This window comes from Mastacembelus armatus, chromosome 8 (assembly GCF_900324485.2).
Source record: "Mastacembelus armatus chromosome 8, fMasArm1.2, whole genome shotgun sequence".
NCBI classification, from domain to species: Eukaryota; Metazoa; Chordata; class Actinopteri; order Synbranchiformes; family Mastacembelidae; genus Mastacembelus; species Mastacembelus armatus.
Window position 1 is genome coordinate 21,282,725 of NC_046640.1, and position 24,901 is coordinate 21,307,625.

General features: G+C 43.1%; 4 protein-coding genes across 6 annotated transcripts; 3 read left to right on the plus strand and 1 right to left on the minus strand.

The window, feature by feature from the left end:
* The first annotated feature begins 586 nt into the window (after positions 1-586).
* Positions 587-8,433, plus strand: LOC113141078 (probable ATP-dependent RNA helicase DDX17). The gene is made up of 13 exons (XM_026325297.1): positions 587-986; positions 1,158-1,317; positions 1,452-1,548; positions 1,674-1,807; positions 1,904-1,969; positions 2,112-2,253; positions 2,404-2,564; positions 2,718-2,890; positions 3,074-3,184; positions 3,360-3,421; positions 3,601-3,660; positions 6,581-6,814; positions 7,092-8,433. Exons 1-13 carry the CDS (start codon positions 937-939, stop codon positions 7,574-7,576), a joined length of 1,935 nt encoding a protein of 644 aa, XP_026181082.1. The 5' UTR covers positions 587-936; the 3' UTR covers positions 7,577-8,433.
* A 157-nt stretch (positions 8,434-8,590) lies between these two features.
* On the minus strand, positions 8,591-15,320 carry LOC113141067 (ADP-ribosylation factor-binding protein GGA1-like). Its single transcript, XM_026325282.2, has 17 exons — positions 15,261-15,320; positions 14,395-14,479; positions 14,023-14,098; positions 13,807-13,905; positions 13,588-13,711; positions 13,339-13,439; positions 13,125-13,205; positions 12,555-12,692; positions 12,372-12,453; positions 12,100-12,213; positions 11,833-11,973; positions 11,554-11,627; positions 11,220-11,407; positions 10,604-10,827; positions 10,349-10,518; positions 10,138-10,248; positions 8,591-9,735 (listed from the first exon to the last, which is right to left on the minus strand). The coding sequence occupies exons 1-17, from the start codon at positions 15,301-15,303 to the stop codon at positions 9,625-9,627; spliced, it is 1,962 nt and encodes a 653-aa protein (XP_026181067.1). The 5' UTR covers positions 15,304-15,320; the 3' UTR covers positions 8,591-9,624.
* A 659-nt stretch (positions 15,321-15,979) lies between these two features.
* LOC113141066 (MICAL-like protein 2) lies at positions 15,980-21,689 on the plus strand. Of its 3 annotated transcripts, XM_026325280.2 has the most exons (16): positions 15,983-16,565; positions 16,646-16,814; positions 17,088-17,136; positions 17,269-17,410; positions 17,607-17,692; positions 17,798-17,937; positions 18,127-18,692; positions 18,802-18,847; positions 19,089-19,698; positions 19,933-20,034; positions 20,228-20,354; positions 20,483-20,573; positions 20,690-20,763; positions 20,892-21,006; positions 21,092-21,138; positions 21,300-21,689. In XM_026325280.2, exons 2-16 carry the CDS (start codon positions 16,672-16,674, stop codon positions 21,422-21,424), a joined length of 2,463 nt encoding a protein of 820 aa, XP_026181065.1. In that variant the 5' UTR covers positions 15,983-16,565; positions 16,646-16,671; the 3' UTR covers positions 21,425-21,689. The 3 variants fall into 3 exon arrangements, with proteins under 3 accessions (XP_026181066.1, XP_026181065.1, XP_026181064.1); XM_026325281.2 differs by having other exon boundaries at positions 15,980-16,814; positions 17,610-17,692; XM_026325279.1 differs by having other exon boundaries at positions 15,984-16,814.
* Positions 21,690-22,054: 365 nt separating this feature from the next.
* On the plus strand, positions 22,055-24,201 carry polr2f (RNA polymerase II, I and III subunit F). The gene is made up of 5 exons (XM_026325293.1): positions 22,055-22,193; positions 22,359-22,428; positions 22,577-22,707; positions 22,850-22,921; positions 23,010-24,201. The coding sequence occupies exons 1-5, from the start codon at positions 22,174-22,176 to the stop codon at positions 23,098-23,100; spliced, it is 384 nt and encodes a 127-aa protein (XP_026181078.1). The 5' UTR covers positions 22,055-22,173; the 3' UTR covers positions 23,101-24,201.
* Positions 24,202-24,901: the final 700 nt, after the last annotated feature.

Sequence of the window (24,901 nt, forward strand, 5' to 3'; positions counted from 1 at the left end):
AGAACTCTAGAAATAGCTTGACTTTAATTCTGGTACTGCCGTATTTGACAGGTACAGATCTAGTACTTGACAGGCTGCGATTTTAGAAACCAATAATTAACGTATTACAACAGTTCACAACACACTAAAAATGAGCTCCATCAGCTTTACGATGCTACTTTCATGTTGATAAAGCTAAAACAACAATAATCCAAAAACATAAAACCGACTGTTTGCCTGTGATTCGTTTTGTATTTTAAGCACAATATATTGCTACTGTTTATGTACTAATATTTGAGACCTAGACCTACTGTATTGTTACAAGGGATCTGAATATTGTATTACCTTCTGTCCAGACAATTAGTTTTATTGGGATTTTAAATGTACTGAGCGGTTGACTGAACATTTAAAACTCCCCTCAATGTGATATAGAATTAACACATTTGTAAGTTATTAATAGCTTCTCATACGTTTAAAACAGTCAATAAAATCTATATTGGCAAAGCTATGTTTTTCTAAAAAATGGTACAATAAATCAACCCTGGCGCTTGGCTGCGAAAAGGCGGGTGTCGATCATAACTGGGGGGCGGGGCTTCTTCGGCAACCGGCCAATCGAATAGGCTTCCGCTTGCTGGCTGAGCGCTAAGCTAACAATAACAATAACAACGTTTTGTTGTGTCAGCGAAGTGTACGATAGCACAAGTGCTGCTACATTCACCGCAGCGAAAACGCGATTTGTTGTCATACTTGACTTTTTTCAAAGCCTCTGAAAAAACGACACATTTATTTAGTCCGCATTGTAAGATAGGGTTAGCGTTAGCATCCGGCTAAAACACAAGGCGCATTAACGGTATTTGTTAGCTGTTTTCAAACTAGCTAGGCCTGAAACGGCAACGAAAAGGTTCAAACCGCGATAATAAATATCTGCTTTAGCTTTCACGGAGGACTGTTGTCAACATGAGAGGCTCGTACGGAGACAGAGATAGAGACCGAGGCCGGGATAGAGGGTAAGCAGCTAACGTTGTCCTCAACGCAGCCATTAGCATGTTATTGCTAATGCAAACCGTTATCTGTCACGATGAAATGTTTTGACGCACTGAACAGAAATAAGTATCAGTATTATAGTATTATAGCGCAGGAAAAGCAGCCATTCAATGTGTGTCTTATCATTTTTACAGCAGCCCTCGTTTCGGGTCCAGCAGAGGTGGGCCCCCACCGGGCAAAAAGTTTGGGAACCCCGGGGACCGTTTACGAAAGAAAAGATGGGACCTGGATGAACTTCCCAAATTTGAGAAGAACTTTTATAGCGAACACTCAGAAGTGCAGAGAATGAGCCAGGTATTCCTTTAGTATCACAGTCATGTATTAGTTGGGCCTGAAAAGAAGCTGTAGTGATATAAAAATCATATTGTACAGAATAAAAAAAAATGTTGTTTGGTTTCATACACTTGTGTGTTGTGTTGTGTTGTCAGTATGACGTTGACGAGTATCGCAGGAAGAAGGAAATTACTGTTCGTGGCTCAGGCTGCCCAAAGCCTGTCACCAGCTTTCATCAGGCACAGTTTCCTCGTAAGCCCATGGACTCATAAACATGCACACAAACAACTGTGGAACTATTTACGCTGCCAGCTCCACTCAATCTGTTTCTGCTAACGCAAATAACCAGAGGATGTTTTTCCTGCCTCTCTATCTAGAATATGTAATGGATGTACTGATGCAGCAGAACTTCAAAGAGCCCACAGCCATTCAGGCACAAGGTTTCCCTCTGGCCCTCAGTGGGAGAGACATGGTGGGCATTGCTCAGACTGGCTCTGGAAAGACCTTATCGGTGAGATACATCCTTTACATGTACTTGCAAATATTTATACATATACATAACATACTGGCAAAATCAACTGAATTCTCCCCTTTTGTCTGTCTATAGTATCTTCTGCCTGCAATTGTGCACATTAACCATCAGCCCTACCTGGAGCGTGGAGATGGACCAATTGTATGTGGAGAGAAAGAAAATACAGTCATCACTGTTTTGGGAGCAGAGTTTAAAAGAATGTTATTAGACCTATCTTACACAAATGAAAGTGTGTAACATAATTTGAAGTGGATTGTTATGGAATTGTGTGTTTGATTTGCAGTGCTTGGTTTTGGCCCCCACAAGAGAGCTGGCGCAACAGGTCCAGCAGGTGGCGTACGACTATGGAAAATCATCTCGCATTAAAAGTACTTGTGTGTATGGGGGTGCTCCCAAGGGACCTCAGATTCGTGACCTGGAGAGAGGTCAGAAGTATTTACTTTTTGTCTTATTGCTAATGTAGTTTTATTTTGCATAACTGATTTTTAAAGTTAGTCAGGTTAAATGCATTATGTCACACTAAATCTACCCTGGATTAGTCTACATTTGAAGACTGAGACAGGTTTGTCTCCTAGGTGTTGAGATCTGCATTGCCACACCGGGTCGTCTGATTGACTTCCTTGAAGCTGGAAAGACCAACCTGCGGCGCTGCACGTACTTAGTTCTAGATGAAGCTGACCGCATGCTGGATATGGGTTTTGAACCTCAGATTCGCAAAATAGTGGACCAGATCAGGGTAAAGCTAATAAATGGACTCTTTTAAATGCTTTTTATAGAATAGTAGTGATAAAATCCTGTTTTTGGTGACTAATGTTATTTTGTATGATTTGATTAAATGAAGCAGTACTTAAGCATCTGTTACTTGTTTGTTTGGTATGTTCTTTCCCAGCCGGACAGACAGACTCTTATGTGGAGTGCTACCTGGCCTAAAGAGGTCCGTCAGCTGGCAGAGGACTTCCTGAAAGACTACGTCCAAATTAATGTTGGAGCACTAGAGCTCAGCGCCAACCATAACATCCTTCAGATAGTTGATGTCTGTATGGAAAATGAAAAGGACCACAAGTAAGAGGCTGGTCACTTATCTGTTCCTTCTCTGGTTTTTTACAGTTTGTCTGGTTTGTTATTTTTAGGGCCCTCTTCTTTAGTAATATTTATTGCTTTAGTCGTTTCACATCTTGCTCTTTTTCTGTTGATTTCTGTCCTTCTCCTCATTGTGTATCTGTTACTTATTTTTTCTTTCTTCAGATTGATCCAGCTGATGGAGGAAATTATGGCTGAGAAAGAGAACAAGACCATCATCTTCGTGGAGACAAAGAAACGGTGTGATGACCTCACACGCAGGATGAGACGTGACGGGTGAGTCCGTGTAGCAGCTTTATTAGGGTTTTTATGATGGATGACTCTGTTTGTGTCCTGTAGCTGACTTAGGGCTCTGTGGGAGAGGGCTGATGGTGGAAACTAAAAGCCACAGTGATATTAAGTGGTTAAAACTACATGGTCATATCTGACAATAGGCTGGTTGTTCTTCTAGGTGGCCAGCAATGTGTATTCATGGTGACAAGAGCCAACCAGAGAGAGACTGGGTGTTATCGGGTAAGACATTGGTGATTTATATGTATTGATGGTTTTTTATTTTAATTACTGTGTCTTATGCTCTTGTAAAACACTTTATAACACAAGTTTAGAACAATGCTCTATAAATAAAGATTACTAGTATTATTATTAGTACTGTTCCACTTTCAGCTCTTGATCATCTTTGTCTTGTGCTGCAGAGTTTCGTAGCGGCAAAGCTCCCATCCTAATCGCTACTGATGTGGCCTCGCGTGGTTTGGGTATGTCCTGTGTGTTCAAGTGCAAAGTAGATCATGTCCTTAGTATAATCACACACTGATAATGTACAAATACAAAAAGATTCAGTTGTTTCATATGTAGAGTACTATGAACCGTGGTCACTATAACAATCAGGCTTTAAACTATTTTGTTTTGTTTTGTTTTGTTTTTACAGCGGATGTATAATTAAAAGTCAACACAAACACATGAGGATTTGCTTGTCTTTCAGAGAGTATATGATGCTTCTCAGATAAAGTGTGTATCTAAGAAGTACATCATATTTGAAGCAAAGTTTCCTGTGAAGATTTAAGCCACTTTGCTCCATTGAATAACACAGAGAAACTGACCATAGGAATGATGTTGAATGAAGTATGAACATGTAAGGGGTGAGGCTAGTGAAGCTGCCCCTTACAGGATGGCAATCAACCTTTAACCTAATTCTGTGTTCATTTGTTTTCTTTTCATTTTGTTTGTTGTTTTGTTTTGTTTTCAAGTCTCTCTTCCGGCAACTAGAAGCACACAGGCCCTTGGGAGCCTGCAGCCGGACCTAGGCATGACAAATCGAAAGCTGACTTGGGGAGAGAGACGGCCTGATTAATCAGTCCCAGATACAGCCATCTCCGCAGAAAACCTAGAACAGAGCCCACAAACAAAACTCTCCCCCCTTCCAGGACACTGGCGATGGGGGGCTTCCAAATTTGATCCTAGGGTTGGGGGCGGCTGTCAGGTGAGAGGGCGAAGAGGGGGTGTGGAGGAGGGTGGGCTCGCCTCTACCATGCTATCACCAGTGACGGACCACACTCTTTCCTGATTCGATGTAATCAGATTCACCCAGAGACTTTTGACAACTTCTCAGTTTCTCTGTATTAATTCTGATGGGATATGGATTCAGAGTGTTCTTTCACACTCCCTGAAGAGATAACGTTTCCATTCCTAGTGCCAAACGTTTGACAACAAAATTTTTATCCAAATCAGTCCAATAAATAATACACACTTTTGTAGATGATACCTAGGTTTTGTGCAACTGAGATGTAGTGGTTCAATACAAGAAGAGAAAGACGACTGCCAGGAAGTCAGGGTGGAAATCATCCAAAGCCAGGCATGGATGGCTATTCTGGAGATGCCCCTCTGAACTGCCCCTTGATGCCAGCCCCTGACGCCCCCCACCACTGGCTGTGCCGGCCGGCCTCTCCCTCTGCGGACGTCATGTCTGGTCCTGGCTGGCAGGAGTCCTGGCCTGGAGGAGCCACCTCTCTATACTCGATTTTCCTCCCTTTCACTACTTCTTCTTTCTGTCCTACCTTTCACTCATTTTTTCTGCCTCTCTCATACTTCACCTCTCTCTTTTTCCTCTTAGTCAGCCTTTCTCTCTTTTTTGCTTGTTTCCTGGGTTCTTTCTTTCTCTCATTCATCTCTTTCCTCTCCCTCTTTCCATCACCCTTTCCCTTGACCCTCATAATCTGTCTCTTGTTATTTTCTTTCAAACCATTTCTGGCCCGTCCTTTTTGTCCCGTATCCCCAAACCCAGCACATGCCCCTACCTTTAACACACAGGCCATTTTTCTTTGTATGCATTGAATCAGACCACCAGTCCAGTCTGTAAATAACCCACCAGCTCTAATGAATTGCCAAATCCCTCAAAAAGGACAAGCACAAACTGCCAGGACTCAAATTCCCTGCAGAGCCTTCTATCAAATCTGCAGAAATGTCTACACGTCCTCTGCTTAGTGTCTGTTTCTTGTTACTAAACTTGAAATGCTGGGCTCTATGATCTCACTGCCATTGGTAGTGACTTGGTAGGCTTTTGGAACCAGCCACTCCACTGCCCCACCTCTTGATAAGAAATGATTTGTCACAGCGAGTGAGGATTATTCTCTCAAGGACTTAATATCCTTGATGTTTAGGTGCAAAAGTCCATTAACATTTTTTTCACCCTTCACCTTGTACTAGAAACTGCGTACCAGCAGTACCCAGCAGCACTGTCTCCAGGTCAGTAAAAGGCTGGGGGACACGAAGAGGCACAGATAAGACTAGAGTAAAACCACATCCCAGCACAGTCCAGCTGGAGCACTGGTCCAGACAGTTTCCAGCTTTGGGAGTGTTGTGGAGGAGTGGCGAGGTGGGAGAAGGGACTGCTTTTGTCCTGTGCACTCTCCTCCTACCCCTGCAGACCTCCCAGGACTGGTGACGGGTAGGGGGACAGAGGGGTAACTTTATAAGCCATCCCTAAATCTCTGATACAGGGTAAGTACTGTACCTCAACCTCCCTTCCCTGTTTCTCCTCCGCCAGCCTTCATCATTGTGCTTCCAAAACCAGACTTTTTTCCTGTAACCAGCAGTGTTTTCTGAGCCCTTTGTTAGCTGTAATGAGAAACAGACCTCTTAATTTGTTTTGAATGGATTTTCTTCCTAAAAGAAATGAACTTTTTCAGTTAAGTCTTATACCATTAATGAGCAATCCAAGGATCACCTGTAAAGTCTAATTTTAGGCTCACTTGCCTTAAATTTCATTTAATATTGTCCAAAATCTTCATCAAGCCACTGTAAATCTTCTGTCGCTTAATGAGATCTGTACTTTTGGCTGCATGTAACCTATTTGCATGTGTGCAAACACTTTATTATCATAAACGTTTATTAAGGCCCATTTTGTAATTGGTATGGTAAGTACAATAATTTTCTAATGGTGTATGATGCAAATAGATCATTTGAGAGGTAAGTGATGCTTTGAGAGGCTGATGGGTGTCTTGCAGGTATTGTCTGTTTCCATTTTCAAAAAGCACAAAACTTCAAATCTTGGAGGAAATTGATTCATTTTTCAACCAGTGTCAGTTTTCTTCTGACTTGTTTTTGTCTTTTCCATCCCTGTGAACTGGTCCCATCACACCGTCCCTTATCAATCCTGCTGCTGCCTGTAATGTCCAGATGTGGAGGATGTCAAGTTCGTCATCAACTACGACTATCCCAGCTCATCTGAGGACTACATCCATCGTATCGGCCGTACGGCCCGCAGCACTAACAAAGGCACTGCTTACACCTTCTTCACTCCGGGGAACCTCCGCCAGGCCCGTGAGCTGATCCGGGTGCTGGAGGAGGCCCGACAGGCCATAAATCCCAAACTGCTGCAACTGGTTGACACTGGACGGGGAGGAGGTGGAGGTAAGAGACACTTCCTGCTGGTTACTGTAAAGTCTATAAATCCTTTTTTTGCTGAGGAGTCAGTTTTGACTTGGCAGAGGTATAATCTAGCATTTGTCCTAATGTCCATAGAGAAAGCTGGGATAAAACACCTTAGACTAACATAAAATGCCCCTGACTATGTGTGAAAGGAGCTACAGTCTTATCCCCAAAACAAACAGTTCCTCCTCGGAGTCAGCCAGCAGGTTGATGAAAGTTTGCCTGTTTCGGTTTTTCCACTCTCTCTTTTCATTTCCAGGCGGCCGCCCTCGTTTCCGCAACAGCTCCAGTTCCAACAATCCCAACCTGATGTACCAGGACGAGTGTGATCGGCGAATGCGTTCTGTGGGAGGGGGCGGCGGCTCCAAGGACAGCCGCGGCAGTAGCAACTACGGCCGAGATAGCCGTGGAGGAAGCAGCCGGGAGGGGGACCGCTCCTCCTCCTCTTCCTCCTCCTACAGAGATCATAGTAACCGGGACGGGGGACGCAGCTACAACTCCAGCTCCAACTCGTACGACCAGTACCAGAATAACAACAGCAGTGGCCAGTACAACAGCTCCAGGAGCGGCTCTGGGTCAGCAGGAGGTGGAGTGGGGCAGGCCCCTCTTCCTACATCAGCTCCACAGCCTCTGATGGCCCAGCAGTTCAACCCTCCCCAGCCGATGATGGGCCTGATGGGGCACTCGCCATTCCAGTTTGCTCCTCCTCCACCACCCCCACCTCCTCCAGCAAGCAGAAAGTAATGTTCTGACACTGCAGTTACACACAGCACAACACAAACTGTACCCATTTACACAGTCAAAATCAGCACCGTGTTGATCTGTTGCAGGATTTAGTCCTTGGCGGTTGACCATCAACATTCCAGTTATAAGCTAGTTTGGGCTGCAACATGTCTGGAACTGTGTTTATTACTTCAGTGTCTTTGCAGTTTTAAAACATTCAGGCCCTGGTTCTAGTTTGTGGGCAGCTCTTGTTGGTTTTGACTGTCAAGTTAATCAGCGTTCTTACTTAGTTTGACAGAAGCTCAGCCGATTAAGCTCATTAAGTTTGTCTTGAAAGAAAAATCAGTTTGTGCACATGACGTTTTTGTACTATGTTCCTCAATGTGAGCTGCTATAGATGATTTGTAGAGTGAGTTTTCCTTTTGGTGTGTCAAATGTAGGAGCTGAAGTTAACATTAGCAAATAGACTCGTTTCTGTTTAAGGTTCAAAGTTTCTTTGTAGATTGGTTAGAATAATTGAAGAAAACATGCTGATTTCCTGGATCTGTCTTGAGGAAAATAGTTAGAGTTAAAATGTACTATTGTCCATGATGTGCTTTTCTGTTTATCTTTGAACCTTCTCTTGATTTCATGACATAGATATTAATGTAAGCCTAGTTTAAAGGTAGTCTGCAGGGGCTTCGTGTAGCCATAGAACCAATTAGTCATATGCATGTAAATGAGCTTCTTTCACGTTTCCAAATGAATCTCCATGAGTTCCCTTGTTCAGCTAATCACTGGTACAGTGAAGTTTTGCAGCAGTGATGACTGAGATTTTCCTAGCCAACAGTAAGTCTGTTTTTACAGTTTTTTCATGTTTAATAAAGTTCTTCAGTGTATCGCTGTGCACTCCTACATCCTTGACACAAAGCTGTGAAGGTGGGTAGAAGCTTCGTGTGTTGTATATGATGGAGCAACAACTCCACAGCACAAATAAACTCAGGTCACCAAGAACACACTTTATTACCCATTTGGAATATTTTACCAGTGTTATGCTCTTTCACGTTGCACAAGTCAAATGTACATAACAGAACTGCCATCATTGGTATTTACAGTACAAAGCAGTTGTATTGGAGATTAGTACAGTGGAATGTGATTGAGCCTGTGGAGAGGAGGAAGTGGCTGACATGCATCGCAGACTGTAGAAATAAATTTCAGAGACAGATGCTATGCTTACAGCACCTGGGTGCAGCTCTGTTTGCATATGCTACGATTTCTGATATTCACTTTCACCCAACAATAGCTAAAATATTGATTTAAAATCACACCCAAAAGAAAGATTTGTCCTAACAGCCTACTGAAAATTTAAATATATATTAAGAATTAAGAATTTAAAGTTACAATGTGGCTGATCTGTATCTCAAGCCTAATATTACATGTAACAGATGTCAAAATGCACTACAATTGAAATGTTAGAATTGCAAAATAGGCACATATGGCAGATAATACACAACTCTGGTGTTGACAAGATGAGGGAAAGAGGACTAAGAAATTCTCTGTGTAAATCAGAAAGTGGACTCGCTAACAAACGTGATGTTTACCACAGAAAGTTGAAGTTACAGCTTCTGTTCTCCAGACAAGGATGAGCTGTGCCTGTGTGATGCTGATGTCCTTTCTCTCCTGATGGATTTTACAAGCATCAAGCATGTAGAGGTGCAGGAAAACACAGTTAGTGGATTGGAATTGTCTTTGTGCTCTAGGTGGGGGGAAAACAAAAACCAAGCACATTAACTAGCACGTATGCAGACAGTTGAGGTTTTCTTCCATCATGGCAGTGTCTGGTAAAAACAAGATGACAAAACAGCTTTGGGGAATCAGCCACATACAGCAGACTAGACCCAGACTAGACCGAGACACACGACTTAACGCAAAGCAAACACACGTTACACTGAGTGAACTTGAGTGTAATCGGAGGAAAACAATGACAATCGAAAAACTACAATGTGATTACAAAGGAAAAACAGGCTTATGCAAAGTGTTGAGTTTTAGGAGGAAAGCAGAGTCTGTCAGGCTGGAGTTGTGTTTAAATGCTATAGATTCCCCCACGTCTCCGGAGGAGGGAACTGTTCTAGACTGCCGCTCTCACTGTGCTCCTGTTCTCCCATGGTGAAGGTTAATGTGTACTGCAGCTGCACCTTCTCCTGAAACACACACACATAAGAGGCGTGGATGGAGGTGGTTAAACATCCACAGAACAAGTTAGAAATTCTCAAGAGACTAACAATAGTCATAGTCTGTCGTTTCTGATACCTGAGCTCGGTTACTAACAAAGTGGCGTTTCTCTTTTCCCCTTAATTATTTTAAATTTCATGTCATTTGATTTGTTCTATTTGGTTTTGCCACTGATTTTAATAGTAGTTAGTGTTGAGGTTGTAGGTTAAAGTTCTGCAAAGAACAAAGTGAGAAATTTGCAGGGCAGCCTGTTTTTTAAGGGATTGTTTTGTTCCACTTCTTGCTGAGGGTGTTGGTTGACTAATACCAAGAACAGTCTAATAGTAAAAAGTAAATTAACACTGTGCCAGAACATTAACATTTTGACCCACCTTGTTTGGGTTTGCCAGCAGCAGGATCTGTGTGACAGCAGCGGGAGGAAGGATGGGGTTGAAAGCGGGGAGCTCTGTTCCTGACGGGGGCTGCAGCTTCACTGCCATCGACTGCAGTTGACAAATGAAAACAAAGCTTTGTAATAACGTCTTCACCAGATGAACCCTAAATCTAGTGTTTCTAAAGGCCTCGAACTTTGTCAGTGCTGACCTGTGGAGCAGTAATCTGGAAGATTATGTTGGTGACGGGGACGGGAGCGGAGGACAGCATGGAGATGATCACCACCAGCACATCAGGACGAGAAGGAGGTGAGTCACGGGCAAAGTGAAAAAGAACTCGTAGACTGTGTCCATCAAACACAGTCACAGGTAACAGACTACCTGCAGAAAAAAGACGGGATTTACTGTCTTTACAGCCACGTGTTCAGGTGGGCATAAAACCATCAAGTGATTTAAGTTCACTTACTGGGCTTAATGGATTCTAGCGGTACAAAAACATCAGTCAGGCTGATTCTACCAGATGGTGTTTGAGTTGGGGACATATCCAGCAACGTAGCTCCAAGGCTGGGCAGAGAGTTGAGGGCAGGTGGAGGATGCTCAGGGGCAAAGGCTGGGATGGGATTTGGGGTGATGTTGGTGCCAGTCTTGGTCTGGAGATCTCTCAGAGTGGGTTTGGACTGCTGTTTGTCCCTAAAAGCAGAGAGATGTAGATGTTTTCTACTTTAACAGGTCAAATTTAACGAAGATTAAGGCAAATGTTCCTGTTTGCACTGTTCATGCTACTAAAAGGTAAAAGAATAGAATTTCCCCCATGGGGGATGAATAAAGTATCAATCGATCAATCAAGATATCAAATTCAAAAATCTCCTTTACCAGGACCAGACGCTTTGCACATGATTTCCTCTAACAATTAGAACTGGCACTAATCAGGCAGTGTTATTAGACCGCAGAAATATTTTATGCCGTTACTGCACAAATGTAGCATCTCTAACCAGCACCTATAAAATATTAGTGTCATCCTAAAGCTGTTTCCCACAGGTTTAGCTGAAATTTGATGGATTAGAGCAGCGCAAGTTACATACCATTTGACCTGCAGACCCTCTGGAGGCAGGGACTGCTGCAGCAGTGTCTTCCCCAGCAGGTCCAGCTCATCCAATGCTGAGTTCCCAGGGGTGGAGCCAGATGAAAGGGGCTGAGAGTGGGAGGGTGGGTCTGGACTCAGGAGGAGACTGGGTGCTGCTGGGGTGTCTGCGTCTATACTTTCAGAGGACTGGGAGCAGAAAATGAGCAGGAGACTTAGAAGAGATGTCTCAGTTTTATTTGGATTTCCAAACAGGTTGAACAGGTTGGAATGTTGACACATTTGTCAGCGGACTGTCACGGCTTTAACGATGAATGCAACCTGCAACCCCTCACCTGGAAAGAGTCCCAAGCTGTGGAGTCCTCTGGCTGTGAGGGAGGGTTGGAGGTGTGTGTTCCTTCACTTAAACCTGTGGAATGCACAAAGTTATTTAAGACTAAAATAATGTTTTTCAGGCTTTTACTCATTTCATACCTGGATTGTGGTTTAAATTTGTCCCAAAAAAAAAAATAAAAAAATCCACAAATTCTAACCAATCTCCTACAAACATCTAATTTCCTAACTGGCTGACCTGGAAGGGTTAAACACTTGCGTGGGGTCTGACATGCTGTTACCGAGTGACATGAGCTCGTCATCGAGGAGGCTGATCCCCGTCTCCTGTGAGGGGGCATTAAGGCTGTCTGTCGGAGTGGGAAACTCCGGGAAGGATGGAGGTGACTGGGGTGATGTGTCCAATCCTGACAGGTCCAGCAGGGCTGCAAGAGACAGATTCATTACAAACTGGGTAAAATCTGATTGTATACATGTTTCAGCTTTAAACTGTCTTGTGCCCGTTCTGCCAAGCACTGCCCATGTTGTTGTGCACTCCATGTTTCACCCACCTGTATGTTTCTGTGTGTTTGATGTGTTGTTGCCATTAACTATCTCCCCCTTCACCTGCTGTTTGTACAGGTTGATGACTTGAGTCAGGCTGTCGTTGGCCTGAAGGATCTCGGCTGTGGAAACACGTGAGAAAATGCTCCTTATTCTTTTTAGTGTTGTCTGTCAAGGCAAATGTCTGTTCTTAAACTGGAGGACGGCTATAAAATAGAGCAGCAAATAAACAAGATCGTTCCACCTTAACTATTAAACCATGAATGAAACCAGCACTGACCCAGAGCCTCGTCGTTGTCCTCTGTGTCACTGGCCAGTCTGAACAGTGTAGGTCTCATTTTCTCGCAGCGCTGGTACAAGTCCTGACCACACACACACACACACACCATTAAACACTGGTTTATATATAATTCACAGCTCAGGTTACGTGTGTATCCACTGATCTCCCTGTCTTCTAATTCACCTGTATGAGCTCAGCATTGCTGTGGTTGCTGGCAGTGCTGTCGTAGTCCTGCAGAAGCTGAGTCAGCAGGGTGACGCTCTCATTTACCTCCTGAATAGTGTTCACCCGTTTTGACACCTTCTCCGCTCGCCTCTGATCCTGCAGAGAGGAGACTAATTCACAAACAGCACGTGTAGCAGGTGCCACCCTAAATATGTGTTCAATGATGAAAAGCTATGGGCTCATTGAAAACACAAAAACACAGCTCAGGGTGTGAAGGCAGATGTGGAGTAAGACCCAGGAGAAGTCAGTATTAAAGTCTGGTTGAGAGCAGAATGCAGCTCATATTACACCTTAAATCAGGACAAGTGTAGTCTGAACTCCTGCTGAATCACTCTCCCAGCGACACACAAAACTCCCCAGGGCAACCAACCCATTTCCTCATTCAGTGCAGCACAGTGATATCTAACTCCTTTCTTTAAAGTCACACACACAAGACTGAGAAATCTGCAGCACAAGAAAGTGGCGCTGCAGTCAATGTATAACAGAAAGGTGCAATTCAGGAGTAGGAAGGAGAAGTAAGAGCGTTACCTCCTGGACCATTTCCTTGATGAGTTTGTTGGCGGCTTTTAAGTCCTCAGGGTGTGAGCTATTCAACAGGCGAGACAGCATCTGACAGCAGACAGCCAGAGTTCAGTGGTGAACAGGTTTTAGGAAGCACGATCTCAACCAAAACACTGGATAAGAAACCAGCTCAGGCCAGATATTTTCAAATCACTGATTACTTTCATTTAGCAGTTCTTACTTTTGACTTCTCCTCATCCTCAAAAATGGCATTCTTAGGTCTGGGTGGAGGAAGGTTCAGTAGTTTGTCAGGGGGCAGTTCTGGGTCTTGTTTAATAATACCTGATTTACAAACACAGAACGACACAGGAGTCAAATGCTTTGGCCCTGAATTCAGTCTAAATCTCCAAAGTGAACGTGGGCTGCACTTTTAGGGCCTTACAGCAGACGTTAGTCACTTCTGTTGATCTGAAGGCTGACAGCCTCTTACCTTGTTTTTTCAGCATCTGATAGGCATCTGAGATCTTGGTCTCATCAGGTAACCCCAAGGTCCAGCTATAGATCAACTCCAAAACCTTCTTTTTTACTGGCTCTGGTGACCGTGAACCCAGGTACTGAGTGGGAGATTGAGCACAGCAACAAAGTGATTTACACAGAAAAAACTGTCAGGAGAATGCACATGTAGACACACATTTAAAAAGCATTTTACCTTTGGAGAAACTACTTTGATGAGTTCATTGAGAAAACGGAACTTGCCCACTTCATTGTGAAACCTTTTACCACAGTTTTTCATACATGTCTCCAGAACCTGGCGATGAAACACAATACAAACCAAATAAATAAATAAAAACACAAAAGCTTTGCACTGAAAGGCAGACACTTCATTACTGGGCAGCTAGTTCTGTACGACAGATCCTGAACTCACCAGCAGGGCCTGCATTGCCTCCCACTCCTGCGGAGACTGGATCTTGTGGGCCAGCAGCCTGGTGGCCAGCTGAGGTCTGCACGCAGCACAAGTGAGAAAATGCAAGCGTAGATACTGTACTAAAAACAGTGCTGAGCAAAATATCTATATCTATAGTCAACTTCTGACCAACGCACTCAAGTCATGGGATTTTAAATAAACACAATGTTAAAAATGTCAGAGCAGACAACTTGTAGAAATGAATGATTTTTCTGTCTGTATTATCTTTACAGGGACCGTGTTTAGAAATGAGAAAATAGCCCAAACCAGCAACAATCAAATAATAATACTGAATAATAATAATAATTAAGGAGTGAAACACAATGTCCTTACCCCTCCAGATCACTGTTCAGCTGGTCACAGAAAGCATGAATGCTGCTCCAGTCTGTGTCTCTGTTGAGTGGGTTTGTGGCTCTGTCTAAAACATCAACGAACAGGACATTTTACTCTCCAGAGCTTTATCACTTATTATTCTTATATTACAATGGCTGGGACAGTTTACATCCTGGAGCAAATGTTTATCTTCCTTACTAGATTTCACCTGTGACCATGTCCTTCTATCTAAAAACCGATGCAGTGTATTTACACACATTAGAAAGTCAAGTCTCTCTAATGTACCTGACTCCTCTGTTACACCTTCGCTACCTGTGCAGATTAACCTGGTAACTCAGAACCTGCCTTGAGTGTCTCCAATAACATCCAGCTTCACATACAAAGTGTTTAAAGGGGCTTGTTGAGTTTTAAAGAAGCGGGACCTGACCCAGGAAAAGCCCAGAGCCTCCTAAGTGACTCCACGATTTCAAATTCATTAACAAACCCCAACATGTCACCGCGCAGAGCAACAAACAGGGTGTAACGTTAGCTAGCTCAGCGTCTGCAGTCGCACTGTGTCACCGTCCGGTCTAGAACCTTCTCAGGAGCCCACTGCTTTGCTCTAACCACAATAACAACCCGCTGGGACTAAAAATGTGGCCCCACGGTCTTGTTGATGTGCCGAGCCGCGAGCCTCAAGCTGCGCTGCGTGTTGACAGCTGGCAGCTCCGGAGCGACGTTAGCATCCTGGTGGTGACGGCGGAGTCCGAGCCCCTCGGCGCCGGGACACCTGCCACCCGATCCGCTGCCCTTCGTGGACAGTTATTAGCTAGTGCCCGGCGCTCCACACAACACGGGCTCGATGAAACCGAGTTTAAAACACTCACTGATCCGAGACTCCAAACTCTCCGCATCAGGCGGCGCAGCCATCACTGCGAGATTTATGTGGCGCCTCGGTCTCGCGAGGATTGCGCTGGTACGTAGATCGAGAAGAGACGCAGAACTAGACTAGATAGAAACGACAGCTACATATTAAAACATCACGGATTGTGTATGTATAAACGACATGTCTTCGTTATATGTCTGCAACGATTTAAAATACTAATTGAATCTAAGAAAAAATCCTCATGTGTGATAAATTTTACTGGTAATAAATATTATTTACTTTTAAGCTAACATCACTATACTTTACCTTCTTACTCATCCTAATTATTTTATCGTTTTTTTAAAATATTAAATCAACATCAACAAAGTCAGTGAAAACATTAACTTCTGAATTGGAGCAACACTTGAGATTATAGTGTAGATTTAAATGATATAACCATTCTATCAAAAAAAAGTCTACGACCAGAGAGCTGCGTCATGATGACGAAAGAAACCACAGGAAGTACAAATCCTTCAAAATTAAAGGACATTTAGGCAGAGCGGCCACCGACATAAATATCCACAGAAACATTTAATCTGAGAGTAGATTCACTTTTTACTCTCAAACATATCACATCTCGGATCTTTTGTTAAACTAGAAATTGTGTCTATTATAGTTTGCTAATAATGGTTTTATTAACTTAGTTGACCGGAAGTACCTTTTTAGACAATGGTTCATTGATGACTAAAAACTACCTTCATGAATTGACTAGTGGATGTGTTGGCCAAATATAACCCTGCTAAATAACTAAAAACAAAAGTTACGAAGGTAACTGCGGTTCTGTGAACTACAAACTAGAATAAATGCGTTTTTATGAAACTCATTTAAAACAATGTGTTTATCTGTTCGGCAGTGAAGAGAAAAACGTCTTTTGAATGTAACCAGAAACACCCCCTTCCTAATTATAGAGCAGCAGCTCTGTGTCGCCCTCCAGTGGCAGCTATTGAGTATGACACTGGTTTGTGCAGCGCTATAATGTGGACTACAGCATATAACGGGATTTTATTTAAATGTTCAGACCCTTTCTAACAAAACTCCCAGGAGTCCTCAGGGCGCTGCTGATGGTTGGACAACAGTTCAGAACATGCAGAAGCTCGGAGGTGGTTTTTGGTGAAAAGTGACACTCGGGACTTGGAGGTGGAAACAGAGAAGCAATATAAACACTTTAGGCTTCACCTCACACCGCACAACTTCCTTCCTGCTGCTTCACCATCTCGGTGCACAAGTTTGGCCGCGGGTTTTCTGCAAAAAGACGCAGTTTGAAAAGGTGATAAACGCTCTTTTCCTGTTTCCTCTGCTCAGATTGGTTTGATTTCCTTTGACTCTGAAAGTGCCATGTTCACCCAGCCTACAGGTCTCACCTTACACAAAACATGGTGTCACCGAAAGATTTACGAGAGTGGTGCCGCGTCACATGCGCACATTACCCCGACGTGGAAATAAAGAACATGTCGACCTCCTTCAGAGATGGACTTGCGTTTTGTGCCATCATCCACAGTCACCGACCTGAGCTGATGTGAGTAGAGCGGTGCAGCTGTGTTTCCTGTGCAGACACAGCGAGGTGCATTGTTTCCTGACTAGTCTAATGTGCATGTACACTCTACTCGTCAAACAGCTAAACTCAACTAGAATCATCTGATCTGGTCTCTACATTTCGCTTGTGCACCAACTGACCTGTGGACTTTCTGGATCAGCATCGTTCATTAACAGGCAGCTGTTGTATTTGCTTGTCATTCTGTCTTTTCATAAGAACTTGATCAACCTCTCACTTTTCCTCGTCCCCCTGCAGAGATTTCAGCTCCCTCTCCAAAGACAATGTTTATCAGAATAACAAACTGGTGAGTCATTTCTATCTGCACCACAAACAGGCTCCTTCAACTGTGTGTTTGCCGTTTATTTATCACAAAATGCTGTCAGCTGCCTTTGCAATCACCCACATTTATTATGGCTTCATTTTTTCTCATCTGGAGGCATTTGAGGTTGCAGAAACAAAGCTGGGCATCCCTGCACTGCTGGACCCAAGGGACATGGTTTCCACCAAGGTGCCTGATAGTTTGAGCATCATCACCTACGTTTACCAGCTCTACTACTACTTCAACAGCAGCTCTTACGGTGTGTGCTCTTTTATCGGCTGCTTTGGAGGCTGCCCCTTCAGGAATAAGATTTGAATGGCACCTTGATTTCACCTTCTTTATGAGCAGTATTGCGGTTGCACCTTAATAAGATCATCAAAGAGCCTGTACAACCTTCTGTTTGTTTTCATCCTCAAGTTCTGGTTTGCTCCATTTTGCTCCATCTGGTTTTGCAGCAGGTCCTGCCAGTCTGGGGTCGTCTCACATCTCTGTCTTAAACAGTGTCACCAAGAGTAAAACTGCTGGTCTGAGACCTGTGAAGGTAATCGCTCACAGTCATTTTAACATACATGCACATGCAATGACAACACAGCCTCTTTCTAAAGCTCTTTGCTGTTTTTGTTTCTGGTTTCCGTTCTGCTTTCAGAGCTCGACTCATCTGGAAACTGGTAAAGATCATTTATCCCACACGAGGACACGAACAGTCTGTAATTTGTGTTTCAAGCCTGTCTACCTTATACAGAGACATTTGACTGATGGAAAGATCTACCATCGCAGCTGTTTCAGGTAACAGCACAGATCACAAGGTAACAGCAGCTCGTATTTCTGCTAAAATAGTTTGGATTTTCTTCAGTGAATTAGGTTTATTGTTTGTGTTTTTATGATTATATAGACATAAGTGTAGGTTATTTTTTTATTCATATTTTTGAAGTGTACCTTTACAACAATACTATTTTTTTCTTTCTTATCGTTCAGGTGCAAAGTGTGTCACAACACTCTTTTACCGGAGCCCTACACAAAGGGAAGTGATGCTGGTTCCTTGATCTGCACTCACCAGAACAGTCAAAATACTCATGTTGACCTCAATAAGCAAAGTGCATCTGCCACTCAGACAGGTTATTTTTCTCTCAGTGGATTGGCTATCAGCAGAGTCCCTCATTACACTAAGAAAACAGAGTCACGGGACAGACTGGTTTATAAGACAGCAGAAACAGAGGCAAGGGAAACACATGAGAGTAGCGGAGAGGAGAAAGACAGAGAGCACAGAGACTCATCTGCTGGACTAAAGAGCATGGTACAGAAGCCAGCACCTCTCCATACTCACCCAACTAGTGTGAGCAACAGGACAACTGCACCTGTTCTGGCAAACAGCAAAATACAGCCAGGAGCATCAAAGGCTGAGTCTTCTTCACTGGGTGTAGCTGCAACAGAAGTCAGTCAACCGGTTCCTCCACCCAGGCAAATGTTGGGCTCTTCTGCAGTCCCTGTTCCTGCACCGAGGGCCAAAACCTCACAGACTGCAACCAAATCCCCTGCTGCAGGTGAACAGTCTGTTATTTTACTCGCACTGTTGTTTTTCATTCCTTCCGTTTATTATGACAGTGTAAAAATGAGTGGAGCCATTTTTTGGCTTTCTTTCTTTCTGTGCAGGCAGTTCATCCACCCAGAGTAAATCTGCACTGGGTTCATCTCACACGTAAGTTTACACAAGGGCTGGTTTCCTTTTCTTGCCTCCAGCTCTCTTCTGTCTCTGGAATATCACATATCATCAAGCATCTCTTTCCTTCTCCTTCATCTGTTCTTCTGCCATTTGGCTATTTATTTATAAAATCTTCATTTTAACTAGAGCAGTTCTATCATTTACATTGAAATAAATTGTCTGGGCAAAATTGATTTATTATAATAATAGTAAATACTGAATGTGTTTCCCCCTTCAGCACCAGTCCAACCAATGACTGCCCTAAAGTGAAAACCAACCATCCATGGTTGACCATCATCCACCCTGGACCCTGGATGCAGCTGCCTCCTGCTCCACCCCTGGTTCCCACTCCTCGCTCCAAACCTGTCTCTAATCTGCAGGAGCCCTGGTACAGACCCAAAGTGCCCCCTCCCAACCCATTTGGAGAGGATGAGGATGAGGACATTGAGGAGGAGGCTGCTAAACATGAGTCCGCAGACCAAATCAGTGGCAATCTGACAAACTCATCAGGGGACACTGATGCTGTGGTTTGTTCAGGTGATAGTACTGCCAGTGAATGTGACGGCAGTACTCCACCAAACAGACCAGAGGGAGTGAGTGCACTTCCCAGTACAGCGGAGACTCCCACAGAACTAGCTCGAAACACGTGTCAATTCGGTTCATTGGGTTTGGATGAAAATGGAGGCACAGGTGGCTCATTACCAGATGTTACTGCAGGGCCACAAGCCACTTCAGACGAGGCACAGAGTCAGTTTTTCACCAGGAGTCTCTCTGTGCCAGCTCTCACCTTCACCTGCTCTCAAAGTCCAACAGAGGCAGATGAATCAGTCACCTCATGTCGAAGTAAGGTATGAGCAGAGATTAATCGGACTGGAAAAAATGAAATTGAAGTATAACTACAACTTTACTTTGTTTAACCACTCAACTTTGTGGAGAATATTTTTATGAAATACTAATGCACTGTAAACAGATCAGGCTCAGCAGGTTTTAACAGCCACAGGGGTTTATTCTCAGTTCCTGTCATGACAAAGATAATCATCCATCTCTCAGTTTCCCATATCATGTTGTTTTTCCATTTTTAGCCGAGCTGCAATGACACTTCATTTGATCCAGAACCTGCAATGCCCACATCATCTCGACGGGCCCCGGCCCCTGGACATGGTTTCCCACTCATCAAAAGAAAGGTATGTGAACAACTTGTAGGTTTGCTTCCATCATCTTCAGCCTTAATAGAAGAAGAAGATGCATCATTTAGTTGGTTTTGTTCACACTGATTATCGTGACACTTACTTCAGGCTTCTGTCATCAGAGGTTTGCAGAAACCTGAGAGAAACCTGAGAGTGAGATATTCCTAAGTTTTAGATTGACGTGTGGCAGGTGCAGACAGACCAGGATGTTTCTGCTGAAGACCTGCAGGTGGAGATGGAAGAGCTTACAAAACATTTAGATGCACTGGAACAAAGGGGAGTGGAACTGGAAAAGAATTTGAGAGACTGCAAGAATGGTACACCAAATTCTACCTACTGGTTTTAGACAAAATAATTTACTGGTAGGAAATGACTTCTTGTAGTAAACCTGGTGATAATGGGGATGGCTATATCTCTGCTTTCATGCTCCCTCTTCTACTTTCAGATAAGGAGGAAGAGCAGATGCTGATGGACTGGTTCTCCCTGATCCATGAGAAACATGTTCTGGTGCGCAGAGACACAGAGCTGGTTTACCTGTAAGTAGCTCACAACCAGCATTTTGGATATATATATTATTTTAAAAATGAATGGATGCTTTCCTGTTTCAGTTAGAAGTGAATTTGATTATATTTTGTGCTGTGCATGTTCCCAGGATGAAGCAGCAGAGGTTAGATGAGAGCCAGGCAGATGTGGAGTACGATCTCAGATGTCTCCTCAATAAACCTGGTCAGTGTGTAACTGCAGCACTTCTTCCATGTCTAAACTTCACTGGGTACGGTTTCTGCATGTAGTGAATGGATTCACTTCAAACCAGTGCTCTGAGGTTCTTTTGTTGCTGTCGTCTTCACATTCAGAGAGCGAATGGAGTCCGGAGGATCGAGGTCGAGAGCGGCAACTGATGGACGAGCTGGTCGCCATCATCGAGCAGAGGAACCACATCGTCAGCAGCTTGGATCAGGACAGGCAGAGGTACAGTGGAAAACACAGTATGTCGTACCCTCACATTCGTAGGTGTTTGTTGTAAAGTAGAAATGTGACTTTGTTTTTTTATTAGGGAAAGAGAAGAAGATGTGCTTTGGGATAAAATGATGAATAACAAAGGTGAGAAAAACTTTTCAATTCTAAAGGTTCCCCTGAGAAAACAGCTTTTTTTTCCTCTATCCTTTTACATTTGATTGTCTTCTCCTGTCTGTGTCTAAGCAGATGATAATGCAATTGAAAAACATAATAACATAATATTTCCACACTTTATCGCTTTTCAGAATTCCAGAAAGAAGGGCTGAAAGAGCTAAAGAAGTCAAAAGGAAAGTTCAATCCCAAAAAGGTTTTTAAGATGTTCAACCATAAAGCAGAGAACACCAAAGACTCTGTGGGCAAAAAGAGCTGAAGTAATGTCATAACTGCAGAAACATCTTTTACCACTGAAGATTGTCCTTCTGTGAAACATTAAGTTGGCAAAGAGCAGCTCAGTAGCATATATTATGTTCTCTGTGCTGTCCATGTACATTTACCCTTCCATGTTTCTTTACTTGCCCTATCTGCTTTAAGTCCACCAGTATTTATGTTTTTATTATTTACCTGTATTTGGGAAACTTTGTCTTGTCCATAGAGAAGAATTATATATTTTCTGATTAAAGCGTCTTTATTTCAAACTGTTGCTGCTCTTTTTCTACTGGTGTTTGATTAACTTGTCTTAAACCGGTGAAATACATGCACTTATCCTGAGTTGTTGGGCTGTTATTCTGTACTTTTTCTGTTTGAAGCAATAAATGGAGAAAAATAGTCCTGCTGGTTTAAAGATAAGCACATTAACAACGTTAAGTGTGTGAAATATGACAAATAGACTTCCCACTAATTTGCCTCATTATGAAACCGTACTTTATTAATGTTTCTAGATTTATACCAAAGTCTTTAAGTTTGAACTTTTCCTAAACACATTTTAGATTCAAGTGCGGGACAGGCGGAATGAAACAAATGTCTCTCTTTTCCTATCCGGAATGTTTTTTCAACGCACCGATCGACCGGAAGTGGAGCGCTCGTAACGTTCATGTGGGTCCATGTTGACAACAAAAGTCGCTGGAAATAAAAATTAGTTGTTAAGATTCACAGAGACTCGTCTGAGCTTGGAAACAAAACATGTCCGACAACGAAGATAAGTAAGTAACGACACAAAGGTTCAACGCGCGATGTTTACCCGCGTTTTTAATCATAACATGACGCGACGTGTGCTAATGTTTGAGCTAACTGCTAATTAACAGACACGAACATCAAACCTCCTCTGGAGCTGAGGCCTATTTCGTACATTTTCTGTTACATTTTAGCTTCGATGATGGAGATTTTGATGATGCCGAGGAGGATGAGGGATTAGATGACCTGGAAAACGCAGAAGATGTAAGTCCTTGTGATTTCTCTGATAAAGTAAACAGCATAATCAAACAACCCATTTACTATTTCCGATTTATTTATTCAGGAATGCTGCCCCGCTGCTGGTTAACAATGTTTAATGAGTCCAAATTGTTTGCTTTGCTGCTGTGGGCAGGAAGACCAGGAGCATGTGCAGATCTTGCCCGCAGGAGAGGGCCAGCAGGCGAACCAGAAGAGGATCACGACACCCTACATGACCAAGTACGAGCGGGCCAGAGTGCTGGGAACACGAGCTCTACAGATTGCGTGAGTGTGTCCAGATGTTCAGATGTCCAGATGTGGTGTCTCAGCTCTGGCTCTTTTCTACACAAGCCTTTACGTAATGAGGTGAATCTCTTCTATTTGCACATTGGCTGGAATTCAGTACTTGCTGATTTGTTCCAAACAGGATGTGCGCTCCAGTCATGGTAGAGCTGGAGGGGGAGACAGACCCTTTGCAAATAGCTATGAAAGAGCTCAAGTAAGTGCAGAGATCATTATTGTGAGATTTAGAGCCGCCCTGTACTCCCCAGTGTCTTACCATGGTTCTGGTTTGTCTCCTCCAACAGAAGCAGAAAAATCCCCATCATCATCCGCAGGTACCTTCCCGATGGGAGCTACGAAGACTGGGGCTGCGACGAGCTGATCATTACTGATTAACGAACTTATCCAGTCTGCATTGACAAAACAATATACCTCCATCATGTCAGGTCAGTCAGCTACACAAACCCAGGAGTTTCCTTAGGATAATGAAATTATCTCCCTCCAGTTCATACCACGATTGAATCCTTTATTATCCAGTCACATATAAATACATGGACTGTATCAAACAGATTTTGGAAGAGCTGTGAAAAACAAACCAGTGTGTTGATTATGGGTTGATAATCCAATAATCAGACCCTGACTCGCCTTACATTGTTGCTGCATCACTTATACTATTTGTTTTAATAGCTGCATTATAACTAAGAGCCACAAGGGGGAAATGTATTTAAGTCAAACATTTGGTTTTAGAAAATCATCCTGTGTTGTAAATGTTCCATTTGTTGTTTTGGAAGGAGGAGGCTGGTTAGTGGGAAAGAACTGTTTTATTGTTATAAATAAACTCTTTTGTATGAATGGTCACGTCTACTTCATATGACTTACACAGACACGTGTGTGAAGTTTTACCTGTTGGTTTCATATCTATGTCACAGAGATTTAACAGTATAATTATCCAAAAAGCTGGATACACCTGACTAAGTGCAAATTCCAGGTAAGCTGAAGTGTGTTTGATTTGCAGTAAGCCTACAGACGTTTGACACCAGTATAGTAAATAGTCTGAAACTGTTGTTGCAGCTTTAGTGTTAGAAATAGTCACTAATTCTCCTCTTAACAGTCTGTTTATATCCACTGTTTGTTTTTTAATGACACTTTCTTGTTCTACATGTTATTTCTTTCTCATTTTGAGATATTCATGAAATACATGAGTGTAATCTGCAGTTTTTCACTACCATGTCCAGACTGACAGCTGTGTAGATAAAAGCCATTGATGGCTGTGCTTGACATATTCTAACCTTCCTCTTTGGATATATTAGTATTCTGAGGTCATAGGTGGTTCTTCTGTACCGTTGATAAAGCATTGACATTACTCTCCAAACAATATTTATTGAATTACATAATAATCTGATTTTGTCTGGATCTTGAAATGATCTCTGGCTGTTTTAGGGATCTAAAGAAAAGGATTGATTCTTATGATCTCTTTATTACAATTTATAAAACATTTGGCTGTTCCCCTGTCAGTATGTTTATAGGCTGCATTCCTTCCAAAACTAATTTGCTGGGAGGTTCTTGTCACGCCTGGTGTTCGGAAACTGTCTAAAGAGATGCTGAAACTAACACGATGCTCTGCGTCTCCTCGCTCTTCCCCCACAAACACACAAAGCAGCCAGACAGTTGCTGTATTGTTTGGAGGAAGTGGGCTGTTCCTCAGGCAGATACAGGAGAAAGAGGATTAACGGTTTTGTTGTACATGAGGCTGTGTGATGTTACATGTTCTGTGTGTGTGTGTGTGTGTGTGTGTATGAGCATGCATGTTTTCTTGTTCTCTCATGCATCACACAAACGTTTAAACCTCGTCAGGATAAAGCCGTTTTCTACTGGTGTCTGTAAATGTGTGAAGACAGTTATAAATTTCTTAGAAACTTGTTTAATCTGTGAATCCTTTGATTAGAGGAGACACAGCCTCAGGGTGATGCTGTGCTCCTTTAATGGGTGGGGGGTGGGGGGCATGTGATACTCACCAGTACTCACCACAGTGAGGACACCATCAGGTCACCCTCCACCCAGCTGAGGGTGTGGCTAATATCTTCTGACTTATTCTTTTGCTCTTCACAGTCTACCTTCTTCTTCTTTTGCTGTTTTCTGATCCTTATTGTTGTGTTCGTACACATCATGTCTTCTCTTTGGATTGTGTGTCTCCTGT

Excerpts from the sequence above, each read along its gene's own strand:
- polr2f (XM_026325293.1), top strand. The coding sequence starts at position 22,174 with ATGTCCGACAACGAAGATAA. Across the intron at positions 22,194-22,358 it reads ATGTCCGACAACGAAGATAA|CTTCGATGATGGAGATTTTG; the intron begins GTAAGTAACGAC and ends GTTACATTTTAG. Across the intron at positions 22,708-22,849 it reads ACACGAGCTCTACAGATTGC|GATGTGCGCTCCAGTCATGG; the intron begins GTGAGTGTGTCC and ends TGTTCCAAACAG.
- LOC113141066 (XM_026325280.2), top strand. The coding sequence starts at position 16,672 with ATGGTGTCACCGAAAGATTTACGAGAGTGGTGCCGCGTCACATGCGCA. Across the intron at positions 17,137-17,268 it reads TTTATCAGAATAACAAACTG|GCATTTGAGGTTGCAGAAAC; the intron begins GTGAGTCATTTC and ends TCTCATCTGGAG. Across the intron at positions 19,699-19,932 it reads TCACCTCATGTCGAAGTAAG|CCGAGCTGCAATGACACTTC; the intron begins GTATGAGCAGAG and ends TTCCATTTTTAG.
- LOC113141067 (XM_026325282.2), bottom strand. The coding sequence starts at position 15,303 with ATGGCTGCGCCGCCTGATGCGGAGAGTTTGGAGTCTCGGATCA. Across the intron at positions 13,206-13,338 it reads AGGATGAGGAGAAGTCAAAA|ATGCTGTCTCGCCTGTTGAA; the intron begins GTAAGAACTGCT and ends GTCTGCTGTCAG. Across the intron at positions 10,828-11,219 it reads GAGGGTCTGCAGGTCAAATG|GGACAAACAGCAGTCCAAAC; the intron begins GTATGTAACTTG and ends CTCTGCTTTTAG.
- LOC113141078 (XM_026325297.1), top strand. The coding sequence starts at position 937 with ATGAGAGGCTCGTACGGAGACAGAGATAGAGACCGAGGCCGGGATAGA. Across the intron at positions 2,254-2,403 it reads GATTCGTGACCTGGAGAGAG|GTGTTGAGATCTGCATTGCC; the intron begins GTCAGAAGTATT and ends TTTGTCTCCTAG. Across the intron at positions 6,815-7,091 it reads TGGACGGGGAGGAGGTGGAG|GCGGCCGCCCTCGTTTCCGC; the intron begins GTAAGAGACACT and ends TTTCATTTCCAG.